The sequence below is a fragment of the Marmota flaviventris genome, chromosome 9, assembly GCF_047511675.1.
Source record: "Marmota flaviventris isolate mMarFla1 chromosome 9, mMarFla1.hap1, whole genome shotgun sequence".
NCBI lineage: Eukaryota > Metazoa > Chordata > Mammalia > Rodentia > Sciuridae > Marmota > Marmota flaviventris.
In genome coordinates, this window is record NC_092506.1 from 29,208,874 (window position 1) to 29,228,940 (window position 20,067).

Sequence of the window (20,067 nt, forward strand, 5' to 3'; positions counted from 1 at the left end):
GCGTTCATCAAGGAAACAGCAGGGATTCCAAATTAAATTCCAACATGCAATTTATTCAAGATATAATGCCGACTGAGAGACTCTACAGCACCCGTGCCTTCCCCTGCAGAGACGAGTTCTGTTGCCAGTGCTGCACCCCCAGCTTGTCTCCTGGGACCCAGGCTCTCTGGATGGTACTTCTCCTGGGCAACTGGTCGGCTGCCCTCCCATTTTACAGACAGGGTTATTGAGGCATAGAGGAGGGCCTCAGGCGTGAGAGCGGGGACTTGTCTACCTTTGGGAATTATATACAATGGGGTGTCTTTCTGGCACACCCTGAGATGTCAAACCAGCCAATCCTGAGTGGCAGTAAAGGCCACGGGAATCCACATCATTCTGTCAGCACTCATTTGCTTGGGGAAGTTTCTTTGTCTTTTTTCCCTTTTTTTTTTTTTGGTACCAGAGATTGAACCCAGGGATGCTCTACCACTGAGCCACGTCTCCAGTCCTTTTTATTTTTCATTTTGAAACAGGATCTTCCTAAATGACCCAGGTTGGCCTTGAACTTGTGATCCTCATGTCACGGCTTCCTGAGTTGCTGGGATGATGGTGCGTGTCACTCTGCCCTGGTCGGGGAGGCATCTGAGCAGAACTCAGTCACCAGCCCACTTTCTCAGGCTTCCCACTTGTCAGGGGCTCTCAGACTGCTGCTTGCCACCTGTTTCTCCCAATACTGTTTCATGACACCAGTTAGAAGATGGCAAAGCTATAAAAAAAAACTCACTGATATGCTGTCCCACGGGGTGGTACATGCTCATAATCCCCGCGATTATGGAGGCCGAGGCAGTAGGATTGTAAATTCGAGGCCAGCCTGGGCAATTTAGCAAGACCCTTGGCAACTTATTGAAAGCCTGTCTCAAAAAAAAAAAAAAAAAGAAAAGAAAAGGGCTGGGGATGTAGCTCAGTGGTAGAGCTCCTTGGGTTCACTCCCCAGTACCAAAAAAGAAAGAAAGAAAATCACACAGATGCGATTGAACTAGGAAGACTGCAGAACAGGAAGTGTCCAGTGTCCACCCCTGTAAGTGGCTGTCCTCTGATTCCCTCCCTCTGTCCTTCATCCCTGACAGGAAGTGAGCCCTCTCCAGGTGTTCTTTTGCTGAGACCCCATCAAAGGTCTGTGGTTATTTCCTGCCAGACACTAACCCACCCTAAAGTGAGCTTTGAGCTCAGATGAGTACAGCAAAATGCCAGGACACTGCCTGGGGCGCAGAGCTCCCTAAAGTGGGGACTGTGGGGCAGGGACTCCAAAGTGATAGGTGTCAAACCCATGACCCAGAAAAAAGGGGCAGCCCTTCTCGGTGAAGCTGCGTTTCTCCCAGACCCCTGGATTTGGCTCCCAAGCCTGTACAGAGCTGCCATTTAATTGAAAGAGAGCATTGTGACTTTGAGGGAGCTGATTGATTTTTGAGAGCTTTGAAGTAGCAAATAACCCCTAGGGAAGAACATCCAGTTCTGATCAAGAACCGAGAGGCAGGAAGTGGACGCTTCCACCCAGGCCTGATGCCATTTGAGGGTAGAAGGGGAGACTGCCCTAGACTGGTTTCTCCAGAGGCCTCAGCCAGAAAGGAAGAGGGGGAGATGTCACTCACATTAAATAACAGTGAGTTAAAGGGAGCCTGGCCTTTGAGGAAAGCTGTGAGGATTTACTAACTTCAGGTCCTAGAATAAGCTCCTTCCCTCCCTGGCCCTCAGTTTTCCGACTTGCACAGAGGTAGAATAACAGTATCCCTTTCCTAGGGTTCATCCAAAGCAGGGCTCGATAACTTCCTAGAAAGGGACAGATAGCAAACATTTTAGGTTTTGGTGGGCCACGTGGTTCTGTTTCATGTTATAGCTTTCCACAAAATTAGCCAGAAACACAGAAAATAATGAACACAACTATGTCCTAAGAAACTTTTATTAAAAAAACAAAAGTGATGGAACAGATTGGTTTGTGGGTCACCATTGGCCAACCCCTGATGCAGAGGACTGCATTCAGCATAGGCTTGGCATAAAATAACTGACCAATAAGCATCAGTACTATGACTGTTAGCACCGCTGTTCTGCATGTGGCCATTTGGATTCTCAGCTGATGCTCATTATATGACTCTACTCCCCCTCTTCCTGCCGTCACCTACTTCTTAGTCAACTTCCAAACGGGGAGTGAATGGGCTCCCTCAAACTCTTGGGGACAAGTGCACTCAAGGCTTTGCCCTGAAGTGGTCTGCTTGAAGCAAATTCTCAAATCCCTCAGCTTGTAAAGGCAAAGGCAGCTTAGATCTCTAGTGAAGGAACAATCAAACGACTTTCCATTAAAATTTCTATTGCCTTTCACAAGGGACTTCTCTTTGCAATTTTCTGTGGCTTTCTCACGGCTGCTCGAAGAAGTACAGACTAATACCACCCTCTTGGAGAGGAGACATTGAGCTTGGCAGGACAGATAGACTTGTCTGAAGTCACACTAAGATTCAGGAGTAAAGCTGGGACTTGCTCTCAGGTCTTTGGACTCTAAGTCCTGCCTTGGCTCCCCATGTCCTGCCTGTGTGGAATACCAGATTAGTCAGGATCTTCACTGCAAATAATAAAACCTAATTTTCTGGTATGAACAGAAAAGGAATTCATGCAATGGCCTGGGAAAGTTCTGGAAGGATCAGAGGAGCAGGCTGGAGGCCATGTAGGAAACTGATACCCCCATGATGATGTTATGCAGACACATCCTTCTCTGCCTCTGAACCCAGCAACTGCCACTGTCACCATGGACACTGGTCTTTGAGATGTCTGCCCCTGCTGTGGCATGAAGCCTGATGTTCCCCTGTCACGATGCAGAATAAGGAGACATCCCTTTCTTCCAAACATGGGCCCTGTTAGCTGAGTGTGGTTCATATATGTGGGCCTGAATTCCCGGGAAGCCTGGGAAGGAGCTGCTTTCTTGGGCAGCAAGACTCAGGAACAGAATTGCCCAAACCTAGGAAGGATGTTCAAAAGATGCTGGGTCAACTCTACTTCTGAATGCATACCTCCAAAACAAAAGCAGGAACTTGAACAGGTATTTGTAAGACCCCTGCTCATAGCAACATTATTCACAGTAGCTAAAATTGGGAAGAACCCAATGTCCATCGACCAATGAATGGCTAGACAAAATGTGGTGCATCTATACAATGGACTATGTTTAAGCCTAAAAAGAGGAATGACATTCTGACATGTGCTACAACATAAGTGAGCCCTGAAGACATTCTAAGTGAAAGAACTTGATGCAGAAGGAAAAATGCATGATTCTGCTGCAAAAGGCACCCAGAACAGTCAAATCCAGAGAAACAGCAGATCGGTGATTTTCAGGGACCAGGAGAAGGCGGTAATGAGCAGTTAGTGTTTATGGTGCAGAATTTTAGTTTAGGAAGGTGAACATGTTCTGGAAATGGATGGTGGTGATGGCCTCCCAACCTGAGTGTGCTTGATGCCTCTGAACTGTACACTTACAAATGGTTAGAAGTGTTATGTGTATTTTAGCCAAAATAAAAATGAATGGTGCAAGGTGTGAAAATATTTTAAAGATTGGAAAATGGAGGCACAGAAAGGACAAGACAAATCAGTGGCAAAGCTGGCACCTGGGACTGGCTCCTTCTAGCTGGTAACTGTGAGTGATGGTTAGAAGTTTGGGGGTTGATTCTTCAGCCATGCTGACTCCGGGTTCTGACAAGTAGGACAGGGACCAGGAAAGTCATGAAATGAGTGAGGTGGATTGGCTCTGAGGCAAAAAGAAGAAGTCAAGACTAAGATGAACTAAAGAATGAATGCTCTATTTGACAGGACAGCTGATACTCAGCTCCTGGAACAGTCGCTGTGGAAGGATCCAGCATTGCCAGTTCTTTAAAAGGATCCAGAAATCATATGGGCATGGGGGTGCACATGTGTAACCTCAGCTACTTGGGAGGCTGAGACAGGAGGATTCCTAAGCTCAGGATCAGCCTCAGCAACTTGACAAAACCATGTCTGAAAAATAAAATAAAACCAAGGGCTGGGATGTAGCTCAGTGGCAGAACACTTACCTAGCATGTGTGAGGCTCTGGGTTCAATACAGGGAGCCATAAATGCAGCTATTCATATGAACTCTCCTGAATTTCAATTGTTGGTAACAATTACAAGAGAAAGAGAGACTATAAGCCAACTAAAATATATCTGTGGTTTGAATACCACCCTTGGGCTGGAAGTTTGAGGAGAGAGGCAAGGCCAGAGATAAAATCAAGATATCAATTTTAATAATAGATGTTAAGTGCCTGACAATTTTCAAAATATAGGTCTCCCTAGTAAAGGCTGATAAGAAAAACATGGCTATTAATTAAAAACCCAAATGAGGGTTTCCTAGTATATTCTACTTTTCAAATCTCAACCTTCAGATCTTCCAGGGAGTGAGAATCAGGATCACAGATTAAACTCTGAGGACCTCTAGCTACCCTGCTAGCTTCAAGGAGCATGAACAGTTCTGTCTTAAACCCTCATCAAGCAAGTAACAGGGGTATGGGGGACAGAGAGGGAGAGGACAGAAGAGGGAGGACAGAAGAGAGAGAATGTGCAGGAGAGACAGTGGAATTGAATTACCTTTTCAAGGCTGACTGATTCTTCTCCTGGAAACTCTGAACCTCTTGCTCCAGCCTGTGCAATGTGAACTGAGGTCCGTATGGCCCAATTGGTATTTGCACTTGATTGGTTCTCACCTAGTCAGTTCACTCCCAGGAGAGTCAGTAAGAAGGAGGGAGCAGCCGTGGAGAGAGGCCTGCAGCCTTCTACTGTCCAACATTTTTTCTCTATTTTTTTTAAGATTTTTTTCTTTGTAGAGGGACGCCGTACTTTATTTTATTTATTTATTTTTATGTGGTGCTAAGGATCAAACCCAGGGCTTCGTACACTCTAGGCTAGGGCTCTACCACTGAGCTACAATCAGAGCCCTATTGTTTTTTTTCTTCTAACTCATCTGACGACTTGATGGTCCACCCTCTGGCCAACCTAGTGGCCATTTCTGTCAGGGGAGGAGACAGCCACTTACTCCCACGCTGAAGAAGTTTTGCTTACTCAACCTGTACAATTGTCCCTTTGTGAGTCTCCTTGAGGTTCACAGTGGGCAGTAGAAGGTCTGTTCAGGGTTGTGGCAGTCTGCTTTCTGTCGCTGTGCCAAAATACCTGGGGAAATTAACTTAAGGAGGAAAGACGTATTTTGGTTCAGTTTAAAAAGTTTCATTCCCTGGACACTTGGCTCTATTCTTTCTGGACCTTTGGTGAGGCAGAACATCATGGTGGGGAGCTTGTGGAAGACTAGAGCTGCTCACTTCATGGTGGCCAGGAAAAGAGAGAGGAAGAGCAACCACCAGGGACAAAATATCCCCTTCAAGGACAACATCTCCAGTGACCTGCTTCCTCTAACCAGGCTCCACCTCCTACAATTTCCACAGTCCCCCAATAACACCAAGAGCTGGGAACCAAGCATTTAATATCTGGCCTTTGGGGGAATGTTCGAAATCCAAACTATAACAAGAGTCTAAACTGATCACTAAGAAGTACCTCCAAATCTATGCCTTTCTATTCCCTAGCATAGATTAGGCTTGCACAAATTGATGAAATAATTTACTAGAGCTTATACCCTGTCTTATAATAGAATCTCCCCAGTTTTGAAAACTATGAACTCCGGTTATTGGTTATACTTAGAAAAATTAAAGGTCAAAAATGAAATGCACTTTTCTCATTAAATACATAGAAATTAGAGTTCAAAACTCCCTGACTTCAATTTGTTACATTATAATCCTTATTCCTGGAGGGTGGAGTGTCTGTTCAGGAAACCACTGCATGACCCAAGATCAAGGTTCCCCAGGTGGCTGAGATAACTGTCACCTCCATTCTTGAACCACGCTTCCGCTTCCTGCAATCTGTTCTTCTATGGTTCTCAGGGGCAAGTGTGCTGATAAAAGGAGCCCAAGTAAGGTTTGAGAGGCAGAAGAGCCACAGAAGTCATTGTCCTCAAGGCATGGGGGGACAGTGGTCAGACACATGGCTTACCATGCTCTCAATGAGCTAACTTGTTTGGGGACCATTTTGGAGACTTAATGGAGTGGATTCTTGGCCTTCCTTGCCAAACTCCAGGCAGGTGTCCTTGGGGACTATGTCTCTGTCCTCCAGCTGCAGCTGTACCAGCCCTTCCCACATCAGTATAAGCCCCAATTTCCATATTAAATCCCTTATTCCTCTAATGCTTGTAGTGGCTCCGACTGATCTTAGCAGAGACACCATGCAAGTACAAACATCATTTTCGTGAAAGAACAACTTATTAGACTGAAGCCAAGTCAGCAAGTGGGTCAAGACATTCCCATCAAGTCATCTCCTAGCAACTGATTCTACCTAGAGGGATGAGTTATTTGAGCAGTTTATTTTTCACTTAAAAGGAGGACAACACCAACACTGCCTTGTCTCTATGTAACTTCTTTAACTCTCTTCTGTGTTTGCACAAGGTGTCAGTTCCTTATCTCCAAACTGGGGACGCCACCATCTCCAAACAGCATCTGTGGTCCTATACCTAGCAAATTGCCAGGTGTGTCCATGTGCTTTTAGTTGAGTCACAGGCTAGTATACCAGGAACACAGTTCCAAGATGATGGTCTGGCTCAAGTTCCCTTGCAAAAAAAAATCACACCTCATGTAGGGGCCCCAGATGGACATGTGTTTGGTTATCACTTCAATCTCTGGTTCCTATTCTGCCCATTCTGATGTATTCTTTCTAATTTCAAGGTATTTCTGGCTCATCTCCTGATCATGTTATCTTAGGTCTAAATAAGATTTATATTCACATTTTATGAACACACTTCCCAATGTACCTTCTCAGGTTCCCAAGTACCATTTTGATTCAGGAATCATTTAAAATCACTGGAGTGGTAGCTATGCCTTGGTCTGGTACTTATGTCTTCAGGAGTCTCAGGGTGGCCCCAGCAGAAGTCCTAGAGACATCAATATCAAGGTTCCAAATAGATGTGGTTCCTGATGGGAAAGAATATTCTACATATCCAGAGAAGCACCCTTCTTTTAGTAGAGGGGATGGCAAGAACAAAGGCCCTGGTTGGGGATGTATCTGGTGGTCTAAGAAGAAGTGAGATGGTCAAGATTGCTGGAGAAGACTAAGGGAGAGGGGTGAGGAATAGTTAAGGGCAGATATTTTGTGGGGAGCCAGATGGCATAAGGTCCTATAGATCACCATTTTGACTTTTATCCTGAGTGATTGAATGTTACTCAAAGATTTTGAGGACAGGCTGAAGGGAGGCAATCTAGGGGAGAGGCCAAGGGCTGTGTAGGGTTGAGAAACCTTCCACAGGGCCCACATTTGCACCTGACACAGACATTTTCACTAGATCCTGGACTTTGATTATATGGGATGGTTGGCTGTCTTCTTTCAGAAGGAGTGCATTCTGTGTGCACAAAGAAGAATGCAAACATTTATTTGGTGACCAGCACCAAAATCATCTTCTGGTTCTTCCTGGACACATGCCAATCTAGTTTCTTAGCCTCTGTTTCAGGAAAGTGTGACTATGGGGCTGACCTCCGGTGGACAGTGGAATGTGAATGGTGGTGTGTGCTGCTTCCAGGTCTGGCCCATAAACACTGCCTGTCTTGGCACCTTGGTGTGCCTTTCCTTCCGTTGGCTCACTGGATGACTCACCAGGGTGAACTTGGAAGTCATGTAAAGTCAAATATAGCTTGGTACTGGAACTGTGAAGTGAATCATCTTGCTCTAACTATAAAGCCAGACCAGCTGAGGCATGGATCGTATTTCAACAGACATGCTTCCCCCAATGTCACATCCCGGTCCCTCATGGTCAAGCCTTCAAATCTGATGGGGATTCAGCCCATCAGCTCCTGTGACACCAGCTGACCCAGAATTTCCAAGGGGTGATTCTCCACATATTGATGTATTCTAATTCCTAGGTGTAGTAAAAGGGTTAACTATGGAAAACCTAGTTAACAATATACATAGGTGTGTCTAAGTCTTGGATAGCTTGACCAAGGTGACACATAAGAATGTATCTCTGGTTTGTCACCTTAAAAATACCATGTAGGTTGAGAGATCTCTGGTGGGATAATTGCCCAATTTCAGCACCTTCAGTGGTTTGTAAGAGAGTCTTGGAGCCCACAAGTTATTTCAGATATTTTTAGGAAAGAATTCCACCCATGTGGCTTTATTCATGTTTGCGTGATGAATGATTTCATGTGAACCATCTCTGGAAAGCACATGTGACGTTAATCTAATATGCATGTAACTTGAGGCTGACCTTGCCTCCAAAGAAAGGCTGTTAAGAAATCTCCTGAAATATTCAGTGCAACACTGACCCTGCTTCTTTCAAAACATTTAATGTCTGTCCATGTTGCCTGAAGCTTACAGGTGCATGCTGTTTTCTTGTATTTATTAAAAAGTATGCCAACCAGTTGTGAGGCCTTTTCCTTGGTGAGGCCCTAGAGTAAGAGTAGATATTTTGATCCTTTACTACTGGGTCTTCCATATAGTAACTGCCCATTTTCCTACTGCACATAATTCAGGTGGGGCTATCAATTAAGGGACAGAGTCCAGCTCATTGTAGTGGTTACCTGACCAACGATGGTCAAGCATGAATCAGTTTGAAGGAGTTTCAGTAGATTCTGGAAGATAATATCTCTTCTAAGATCATGAACCTGGATTCTCTGATACCCTCTTTTTCATGAAGCCAACTGCTACACAAAACAAGACTGAGAAACTGGTGAGGGACAAATTGATTCCTAATGGCAGCTGTCAGCATTTGGATTTAGCTGTGCTTAAAACCAAGCATTCCAGACTCTTGGAGTTGGTTGCATTAGATAATTCACCGTGTGAAATTTAATGATTAATCTCATGAGTTTTTTTTTATTACTTATAAGTGGAAATTTTAATTAATGTCCCATGAACTATAGGATGGCAAGAGAGTCAGTATATTTTTCTCACTGGCCTTTCTCTTGAGGGTCTCATTGCCTGTATATCTTTTCTTTATATATACACATTATTCTTCCATTGCAACCACATGAATGGATCTCTTATTTTCTTTACCTCTGAAGGCACTGCCTTCCCTGTGTGTTGCAAGCTAAATGAAGAAGATGAACAATTTCTCCCAGCTCACTCATTCTCATGGACTTTCTCTAAGAGACTTTGTTTGAGTTTATGACCTTGAAAAATTCCCACTGGGAGTAGTTTCTCCACTAGGATCTTAATGTTCAACCCAACCATTTAGGACCACATTAAGAAAGCTTCTATTCATTTCAATCCTGTATTTTCTTATTCATTGGTAAAGCGATAATAGGGTCATTTCCTATTCATTTCAAAGGGCCTTTGTCTGTTCCATTAACAGCACTGTTTCTGTTCTATAGTGCCCTTAGCTTTAGATTCATAAACCCAATGTAGACATGATCCTTTAGACCAAGGATTGACAAACTAAAGCCCATAGGCAAAATTCAGTCAGCTGCCTAGTTTTGTAAGTAGTTCTACTGGAACCCAGCCACATCTATTCATTTATGTATTGTCTATGGGCTCATTTTTAGTTGCTACAGAGACTATATGGCCATAAGCCAAAAATGTTTCTGCTAAGCTCTGTTCTAGATTAGAGCTTTTTGATTGTTTCCTCACCATGAGCCCCAGAAACAAATGGTATTCATAAAGTATCCTGAGGGATCAGGGAAGGAGCATCTTAACAATCCTTTGGGGCATGCTACATGGAAAGGTCCACCCTAGGCCACTTGGGGCAGGGCATAACACAGCACATACTAGGGATACTCCTGACTGATAGCTCCATCTTCTTGAGAGAGCTGAGGAGTGATACATAATCTAAATCTTGGTTCTGAAGGTCTTATCTTTAGATTCCACATGGATTTCAACTTTGGCCAAGGCTGGTAACTGTTCCTGCTCATGGAGGTAGTGATCTACTGGGCAACCTGTCTTCCCATGCAATAGTCCCTGCTGTATAATTCAACACGTGGCTTCAAGACTAGACTTAACAGTACAAAAAGATGTTCCCACTGATGGGGTCAATGTGAGCCATTTGTGGTTTGAAACTCACTACAGCACATTGGTGTTAGAGCTATGCTGTGCCTCTGTATATGTAGTCAACATCTGTAACAGTTATTACAGCCCCTACCCCTCTCTCCTTGAACAATGCTCTAGTCAAGCACCCTTCTTCCAAACTGACTTCTCAGGGCCCAGGATACTAACTGATGTCCACAGCTTCACCTCTGTCTCCTAATCATTCCAGCTGTGAAATCCCAAGCATCCATCACATTTTGAAATCCCATCAATATATGCTTTCTTTCCCCCGTTTTATTATGGCATAAATTAACTGCAGAAGCTAAAACAAAAAGTGACCGTCCACTCTTTAGATTGCTATGGGGCAGAAAAGTGGGTCGAGAACCATTCAACCAATAGAAAGAATGAAACTGCACGTTTATTTTAAAGTATAAAATTTTTTTAAAAATCCAAAAAAAAAAAAAAAACCCCAAACAAACCAAGCCTAATTAAAAAACAAAAAGCAATCAAACATAACCTTTCCAGTTTACATTAACTCTGAACATCACACATTATTTATTAACCACTTAGTTGCATTTTTTTTTAAAAAAAAACATCAATTATAAGGTAGAGGAAAATACAGTCAGGCAATAAGCTAGCAATCACAGTGAAACTATCTTAATGCTAAAATAAAACACTGATCTCATTTGAGAAAAGAAAGCAGAGATAATTTTCTGGTTGGTGTAGATTTTTTTGTATGTAAAAACAAAATCCTGGTTGGAATGAGTTAAAAAATATTGCTAGCCACTTATCTGACATCTTGACTGTGGTAGCGGGGGATCCAAAATCCTGCAGCTTTGGTGTCTTATTTATATATATATATGTGTGTGTGTGTGTGTGTATACATATATATATTTAAAAAATCCATTAAAAATCAAATCTGTAATAAAAATGTCCCTGTGTATGTTTTTAAAAACAGCATTAATAGACTCCCCTTATCTCCTAAAACCATTTGTTTTTCCTAAGATGCCTAGAAGCAGAAAAGCGCGTGAGATTAACTCACCACACAATTAATTAAAATTAGAATACTTTCCTCTAAACATCTTCCAGAGCACCAGAAAGAAGCAGGGGCCCACCAAAGGGAAAAACAAAGCCACTCTGACTCACAGAAGATGGCATGTGTAGCCAGTCACACGCTGTCTGCCATCCAAGTTATTTTTATTGGATTATTCAGGAAATAAGTACTATTTTAAAAATGAAAGACACAAGCAACCAGTTTCCTTTACTTAAAAAAAAAAATAAAACAAAAAACAACAAAACAAAACCCAGTGGCTAGCTTTCCTGTAATATATTTTGGATTTGGTTAAAAAAAGAAAAGTCGACAGAAAGGGTCACTGAAGGCCACTTCATCCCCCCCCTTCCTGCTGGCTCTGTTTGAATTGGCGTCAAATAGGTTACTGACAGTTTCTTCTGCTGTGGAAAGAAGGCTTGAATAGGTGATAGCTGCCCAGAGTGGCTCCACCTGGTTCCAGTTCTGTCCCTCCTTGGTGTGGTTTCTTGCCCAACAATGCCTACGTTTTTAACCCATGTCTCCCTCACAGGGTGGGGCCTGTGGCTGGCCAGGCATAGAGAAGAAGGAAAACTAGCACAAATATAGACTAGAACTGAAGGACACATCTGTCTGCATCCTTCAAGAACTCCATAAATAATAACCTCAAAGGGCGACGACAACGCACAAATGCTTGGCACACTGGTCGGCCTGGGGTGACTTATCATTTTGCATTTTCTTTGGACCTTACTAAAGAAAAAACAAGACAAAAAAGAGACAGCTTTCCTATACACATATAAATAGTCCCTTAACTAGAAGGGAAAAAAAACAAACACACTGTTTCAAATGCATTTCTAAGAGATTTTTAAAAATCCAAATGGAAAATCTTGACTCCAAACTGTCTATTGCCCATGTGTCTCAGAGGAGAAATTCTACGGGGATGTTAGGAGGGACCCGACCCTGACCCTAACTTGGGGCTCTGGTCCTGGACATTGGGTAGGAGGGTGTGAGCTGCATAGGTTGCTGGGAGCTCTCAGGGGAGGTACTGAATATGGCTCTTGTTTCCTCAGATCCAAATGCACAGGTGAAATCTGGGGTATAGAGGGAACTTGGGAGCCTGGGGTTGATGTTGTATGGATGAGCAAGACAGGCAGGGTGTGGTGTACTGGGGAAAAGGGCCAGATCAGATTGTTGGCTAACTCCAGTTGAGTCCTCATCCTCTGGCTATAGCAGGTCAGCTGGAGGCGTGACCTGCAGAAGCCAGGGAGAGGACCGTGGGGCCACACAGACCCAGGTTCTGATAGCATGTTGGTGCAGAGAACTTGGTCAAACTCACGTCAGATACTTTTCTGCTGATTCTGGGTCGAGGCTAATGATCCACACGCTGGAACAAGCTCTCCAAACAAGGATTCTGGGGCACATTTCTAAAGCCAGAATCTACCCAGGGTCCTTCACAAAACCAAAATGACACTACTGAGAGCCAAAGGGTGTCCTCATGTCAAAGTTTTCTTTGGCCACTGCCTCTGCTGAAGTGAGAGCAAAGCTAGGATGATGCCAGGCAGGTTTGACGTGCACTTGGATGCATTTTAGGGTGGCCATCCAGTGATGGCCTCCTGGTAAGACCACCCAACCCAGATCCCCAAGTGGAGCTACGAGGGTGCAGCCCAGCAGAAAACCTGGTCCAGTGTCTTCTGCCCTTCTGGACATGCAACATGGAACAGAAACACTGCTTTCTCATAGATCATTGCATCCTGCTGCCTACAAATCTGCATCTGCTACTCAGAGGGATTCCAACATTAACAGAATGACGTAGAACATGAGGCTATGATTGTGGGCCCCGTAGGAACAGTGACCTCACACAAAAGATGGCAATGCTTCATGTCAACTAAGAAGCCAGAAAAATGCCAGGTCTCCCTCCAAAGAATATCCTGCCATGTAGGGAAGGAGACGAATGGAGAGGCAGCTGACACAGCCAACTTCAACTTGAGACACCCTGAAAGGAGCTTCAGCAGCTTCTCATGGGCACATGTTGCTAGAATGTAACCCGTTGGAGCAGATGAGCCCACGTGGACTTTGGAACCGCTGGATTTATACTTGTTCAGTGCCCTCACTGGGCACAGAGTCCCTGGGCTGAGCGGTACTCTCCGCAGGGCCAGGCTGCCCTGGGCTGTGGCTGGTGGTGTCTTCCACACTTAGGAGGCTGCTGGCTGCCTGGGAACTGGCGCTGTCCGCGCTCCCCGACCGTGAGCGGTAAGGAGGCAGGTCGCCTTGGTTCAGGGACTCGGTGTCAGAGGAGTAGGGTGGTGGAGGAAGGTCATACCACGCAGGTCTGCAATGGAGAAAGCAGGTTGGGGTGGCAGGGATGGTGGGGAGTGGAGAGAATAGATTAGTGCTGAGACAGAGCAGGGGGCAAGGATCCCGTGCCAGCGTCAGTCCATTTCTGAGCTGATGCTTCAAGTGAGGAATGACCTTCCCTGCCACTGCAAGGGCAACTCAAGGACAAGGAAAACCAGTGGTTTGAAACCAGAGAAAGAAAACAGGTCAGTGTGCTTTGGCTGGTTCATATCCTCTGGGCAGGGCCAATACCCCGTCCTCTGTGTGGACCCAGAAGGAGGGTGCCAAGCTTAACCTGGGTTGTCTGGCAGAGCTGCTCTGCTCCTGGCTGAGGGCCCCACGCCAAGGGGCTGAGCTGGCATCTCAGCCGAGCCTTTGATGGGCCTCAGAATTTGGGGTTCTCACTAGAGCCAACTCATGCTGTGGACTTGGGTAAGTGAGAGGACACTCTCTCAACACTTCTATCTCTATCTGTACCTTGCTTGAAATGAAATCACTTAACAGAAAACACATTGTTTTCTTAGCTCCTGTTACTGAAGGCTTGCTCCAGTTGGGCACTGTGCTGTGCACTTCCTGTCCCCGTCTTCCATGCCCACAAAGGAGGTGGGCATTACTTCTGTGCCCATTGTACTGGTGAGGAAACTGAGGCACGGGGATGGGAAACGGCTTGCTTGTAACCATGACAGCAGTGCTGGGATTGGAACCCAGGTACCCAGCCTTCAGGTTCATCAGTGATGATACTGTGGGGTGTCACTGGTGAATGTCGGTCTCTGCCACTGCCTACAGCCACCCAACCCAGGCTCTGGGAAAGGAGCTAGGTGTATGCACATAGGCCCCTCCCCCGGGTTCTGCGGTCCAGCACGCACCTTTGGTCCAGTAGGGCCTCCGAGTAGGAGGGCGGGGAGCCCACTTCCGAGGCGTTCTGCTCAGCCTGGCTGGCCACGTACTGGATGCCGTTGTTGACGTTGTAGGTGACGTTGCAGTGGTGGGGGTGGTCCAGGACCACCAGGCGGGACAGCAGCACAGGGTGCTGCAGCCGGTGCACAGGCAGCGTCATGAGGTTATTCCTCTTTCGCTGGTGATGCAACACCAGAGCCAGCAGGGCCACCACCAGCACGAAGATGACGGAGCTGCCGATGATGGCGTAGGTGATGCTGGGGTAGTACACGAGCTGGTTCTCCGAGGTCACGAACACCTGTCCGCTGCCCGGCTCTGGGAGACAAGAGGAAAGGATTCCAGGTTAGCCCACATTTGCCTTTTGACATCACCCCTAGGACTCACATGCAAATGTTGACAGTGTCACCATTTACAAGTGCAGCGACAGTGAGCAGGTAACAGAAGGAGATACATCCATGCGCTGAGTAGTTATCCAGCTAACACTGTGGCCAGTGCTGATATGCTACAGGGTTGGGGGAGGCTTCAAAAACAGTTCCATAAAAGAAGCCAGACCCAAAAGACCATGCGTGATTCTGTTTATATGAAATGCCCAGGACAGTGAACTTACAGAGGCAGGACGTACAGTGGAGGCCTGGGGCTGGCGAGGCAATGGGGATTATCTGAAAATGGCCAAGAGGGATCTTGCAGGGGTGATGGGAATGTTTAAAACCAGATGATGACGACGGCCATACAGAACAGAGAAATTACTAAAAATCATTGAATCATACACTTCATTTTGGCGAATTTTATGTTATTGTAAATGAGGCCTCAATAAAGTTGCTTATGAAGCCAGCCCCAGGAAATGTAATGAACATCCAGGGGACAGGAGCGAGAGTTCTCATGGCAGGAACTGGGTTTTCACTGGAAACTGGTAACATAACTATATGAGGGACACGAGGTGTATCTGGGCTCCTTGTCTGTAGAGTGTCTGATGCCAGGTCCCAGGTGGATCCTTCTAGACTGAGCACTAGTGTGGCTCAGGCTGACCATGGAATCTGGTGTCACACTTGGTCCCAGTCCTGGCCCCTCAGCTTACTCGCTGTGTGCCCTTGGAAAAGTGCTACCTGCACAGGGCTGCAAAAGGGGGACAGGCACTCTCTGGGCTTCTGGAGTCTGGAATATGTCAACAAGGATCAAGCTCTTCAACAAGGGCTCAGACCTCTCGACACTTAAGATGCTCAGGTAAGAGGCTTCCCAGCAGGTGGGACACACTTGGCCTCCATAGGAAGGTCCAGGCAGGCACAGGACACCACAGCAGCCCTCCCCAGATGTTGGAGACCCCTGCCTGTGCAGAAGTCCACAGCCACTCCCAGCTGCAGCAATTATCCAAAGGCAGCCCCAGTGAGCAAATGTAGTGACCACAGCACTATGCTGTCCCACCTGTGAAGCAGTGAGGAGGTTTCTGTGGGTCCCCAGTGGCCAAAATATAGACCAGAAGTAGCAGTAGTGCTAAGAGCTTTACTCTGATCCGCAACACAAGCTGTGTGTCTATTTTATTCATTACTGCATCCCCAGGGTATAGTACAATGCCTGGTACACAATAGGCACTCAATTAATGCATACAACTCAAGGGAAAAATCTGTTTATTTACACCCTCTAGTAAATTAGGTTCCCTTATTATTTCTATTTTTCAGATGAGCAAATTGGCTCAGAGAGGTGAATTAAGGTCACTTTGGAAGACGAACCAGGGCTGGAACCCAGATATTTCTCCTTCAAAAAACCCACATGCCATGAAACACAGTTTCTTCTCCCCATTTATGATATAAAGATTTCCTGTTTCCCCAAATAATTCTTTTTTCTTTTTTTTTTTTGTACCTGGGGATTGAACTCAGGGGTGCTTGACCACTGAGCCACATCCCCAGCCCTATTTTGTATTTTATTTAGAGACAGGGTCTCACCGAGCTGCTTAGCACCTCGCTTTTGCTGAGGCTGGCTTTGAACTCATGATCCTCCTGCTTTAGCCTCCTAAGCTTCTAGGATTACACGTTTGCACCGCCACACCCAACCCTAAATAATTCTTATCTGAGACAAATGAAGACCCCCCCTCAAACTCCCATTTCTCTGTTAATTTTTCTTTCCAGCCACACCAAAACATGAACCAAAAACTTCCAAGATTCTCCAAGTTCACTTCAATGTGCATTACAGATTTTAATTGTGCAGAAAGACGTCAAGATAACTCTAGTGAAAAACAGGACCACTCTGCCACACAGTTAAGGGAAGGAGGTGATTTGGGATTTTTCTGGAGACAATAGTAACTGTCACTCTTTTCTTAGCTTAATTAAAAACTGGTTGGGGACTTGTGTGTGTGTGTGTGTGTTTCAGAATTCAGGCTTCAAATATTGCTATTTTATTACCTCACAGACAGAGCTACAAAGTCTCAGAGACTTGAGGTGCTATCCTCGAGCCATCAAGGACTGGATGCTTGGGCTCAAGAAAGTTATGTAATTTTCCTAAGCCTCAGTGCCTCATTTTTAAAGAGACAGCAGGCAGTACCACGTGAGAACGGCACACATCTCCCTGGATTATGAGGGGTGCAATATATACATAAGGGCCGAGAACGGGGCCCGACAAGGGTTTGCACTCAGTCATGCTAGTTCTTTTAAAAAGTGATCATTAAAAAATTATGACGATGATAAAATATATATATATCACCCAAACGCTTTCTAAATGTGTGGCTTAGGGGCATGAAGCACATCACAGTGCTATGCGCCATTCTCCACTATCCATCTTCAGAATTTTCCCTCAGCTCTAACTAGCTAGTCCCAGTTCTCAGGGTTCACATTCTCCAGTTATTCTTTTCAACTTTTCTGGACCAGTGGCAGAAAAGGGAAAGCACCCCCTTTGGCAGGTAGCGTGGGGTAGATTTTCACACGGAAAACAAAGGGCCCAGAGAGGTTTAATTGCTGACTTCTGTGTAACCATTTTCAGTATTTAGTATACAAGTGGGGTGTGATGGGGTGGTGGTGCACACCTGTAATTCCTGTGACTCGGGAGGCTGACGCAGGAGGATGGCAAGTTTGAGGTCAACCTCATTAACTTAGTGAGACTGCGTCTTAAAGTACAAAATAAAATGGGGTGTGGATATGGCTCAGTGGTAGAGAACCCCTGAGTTTGATCCTCTGTACTGAAGAGGGAAAAAAAAAGAAGAAATGGGGAGCCCTTTAAAATGAATAAAAAGTAAATGCCTTTGGATCATAACGATCTCACTGTCTCCAGGCGGGCCCGCTTTGGCAGGCGAGAGGCTGTGATCACGTTGGCTGGAGAAATTATGATGTTGTATAACTCAGTGGTGCCTGGTCTCGTTTTTGCTCTATGTGTAGAATGTCATCTCGTATTAATTCATTAACTAGACCCACTTTTCTTAAGAGCTTAATGAGCCTGCTGGCCAAATTACTAATATCAGAGTTGCCTGGGTCCTACGTTCCAAGTGCGTAATCCCCGGATAATGAAGTTTCCATTTTTTCTGGCTGTCCCCCAAGCTAATGCCCTCGTGCCCCCCTGCCACACATCCTGGATCCCCACCCTGTGCCTGCAACTCTACTGCATCGATTCCAGGCAATCTGCTACCACCCCGAAGCCACGGCTCTCTCTAAACGGCTGTCGCCGGCAGCTCCTAGTGGCGCGGGCTGTGTTTGCACGGCCCCTGGGTGCTCTTCACCTCAAGTTGTCACACGTTTGTGCAGTTATCATGCCAGTCTTCTAGCAGATGGCAGTGGAGCATCCTGAGGAGCAATGCGTCTCGCTAATGCACTCAGAGGTGCAGTCTGCTTGGGCAGAGGCGCCAGGGCAGCTGGTACTTGTGACTCGGTGCTCCCTTCCTTCTGCGGCATTCCTTCCTCCAGATGCAAACTCAGTTTCCTACAGGACACTATTTTTTTTTTTTTTTGCCCATCAGATTGGCAAAGGCCCAGTGTGAGCTCACGTTTTGTTGGCCAGGTCTTGGGAAAACAGGTATCTCGGTGCCTGGTATATATGCAAGCGGGTGGGGGGGGTGATTGATAGAAAGTGGGGCAGGCAGGGAGGGACTAAGAGGGTGGAAACTATGGTGGTGAGAGGTGGGACTTTGGGAGGTGAGGACTAGACAGGGTCATCAGGGTGCAGCTCCCGTGCATGAGTCCTGGTGGTTTAATAAGAGGTGGGAGAGAACAGAAGAGACAGACGCCATGCTCCCTGTCTCATGCCACATAGTGTCCTCTACGCCCTCGGGATTCTGCCAGCAAGAAGGCCCTCACCAGATGCAGAAGAATACGTAGCATAGTTCTGGAAGGATGCACAGACATGATGATGCTGGTAGCTTCTAGAGAGGGGAACAGAGGCTGGTAGAATGAGGCAAGAGGCTCCTCCTTGGCTACTTTGCACCTTTGTACTGGATTATCTACCAAGAAAAACAAACACAGCCTCTCTTCCTTCAGCTCAGCCTGGGCTCAGCGTCACTGTGTCCCTCCCATCTCTCCTGTAGCTGCAAGGCTTCCTGGGGCTCATGCCTCCAGGCCTGTGGTCGCGGTGGGTGGGGGGCATGGTCACAGAGGGACGCCTTGCTGAGGAGAAACTCCTGGAGGATGGCCCCCGCCTGCAGCCTGACCTCTTGAGTTGAGAATTCCTGTTTGGGAATATCTGCTGCAAAAATGAGCAGCTACGCCTTCGGGGCCCTTCCTTGCCTCAACATTCTTTCCAGCTCCCCTGGAGTTGGTCTCCTCCTCTCCATCCCAGCCATGGGAACCACTAGTCTGTTTCCAGTATCTGGATCTGGATCTCCTTTCCCAGAAAGCCACAGGTAGAATCGAGCAGATGGAGCCTTCCACATCTGGCTCCTTTCTCAGCTCACTGCCTGAGATCCACCCAGGTTTCCCTGAGTGGCATTCAGTGGCAGAAGCACCAAGTCTGTTTGGCGATTCCCCAGCTGAGGTTGGGGACACGCCTGCTCCCAGTTTTGGGAATGCAGGTCTTCCTTGGGCACAGCAAGGACAGATAGCTGGTTCGCTGGGCAGCAGAGGTGTGACTTGACAAGTACCGTCCCACTGCTCTGCGCAGCTGCAATGGTGTTCTGAACACCCCCCACCCTGCCCCGCAGCATCTGCGTGTGAGATCCCATGGCCCTGCATTCCCATCAGCACTTGGCATCGCCGTCCTCCGCATTTCAGCCACTCCTGCGGGTGCCCAGCGTGTCTCGGTGCCTCGCTGAGGCTTCACTTGGCATTTCCTCAGGACTCACGGGGTTGAGCACCCGCTCACACGCTCTCTGTCACTTCACATGGTCTCTGACAAAGAGTGGCCTACTTTTAAATTGGATTGCTTGATTTATCAGTGGGTTGTAAGAGTGCTTCCCGTGCCCTGGACGCAAGCCTTTCATCACAAACATATTTTGCAAAGAGCCTCCCAGCTTATGTCTGGACTTCTCATCTGCTTTAGTGTCTTTTCAAGAGAAGTTTTTTTTCTTTCTTTTTTCAATTTTATGAAGTCCATTGCATCAATTCTTTCTTAATGGTCTGTGTCGTTTATATACTCTTCAAGGAATCTTCTCTAAATCTCTGTCTTGAAGGAGTTTTACAGCTTTAGCTCCTCCATTTACATCTAGGATCCACTGCAAGTTAATTTCTGTTTATGGTACAAGGAAAAGGTCAAGGTTCTTTTCATCTCTCCATTTAGATATTCATTTTTTTTAAGCACCATTTGTTGAAAAGCCTGTTCTTTCCTATGGA

The 20,067-nt window shown here is 46.1% G+C and overlaps 1 protein-coding gene across 4 annotated transcripts in view; it reads right to left on the reverse strand.

Annotated features, from left to right (window-relative positions):
• Positions 1 to 10,467: 10,467 nt before the first annotated feature.
• Ldlrad3 (low density lipoprotein receptor class A domain containing 3) overlaps positions 10,468 to 20,067 on the reverse strand; it is a 227,692-nt gene continuing 218,092 nt past the window's right edge. For all 4 annotated transcript variants that reach the window (XM_027936466.2, XM_027936464.2, XM_034636216.2 and 1 more), the window contains 2 exons: positions 14,299 to 14,644; positions 10,468 to 13,427 (listed from right to left, as the gene is read on the reverse strand). In XM_027936466.2, coding sequence (XP_027792267.1) covers positions 13,187 to 13,427; positions 14,299 to 14,644 — 587 coding nt within the window. In that variant the 3' untranslated portion in view covers positions 10,468 to 13,186. The remainder of the gene's footprint in view (positions 13,428 to 14,298; positions 14,645 to 20,067) is intronic.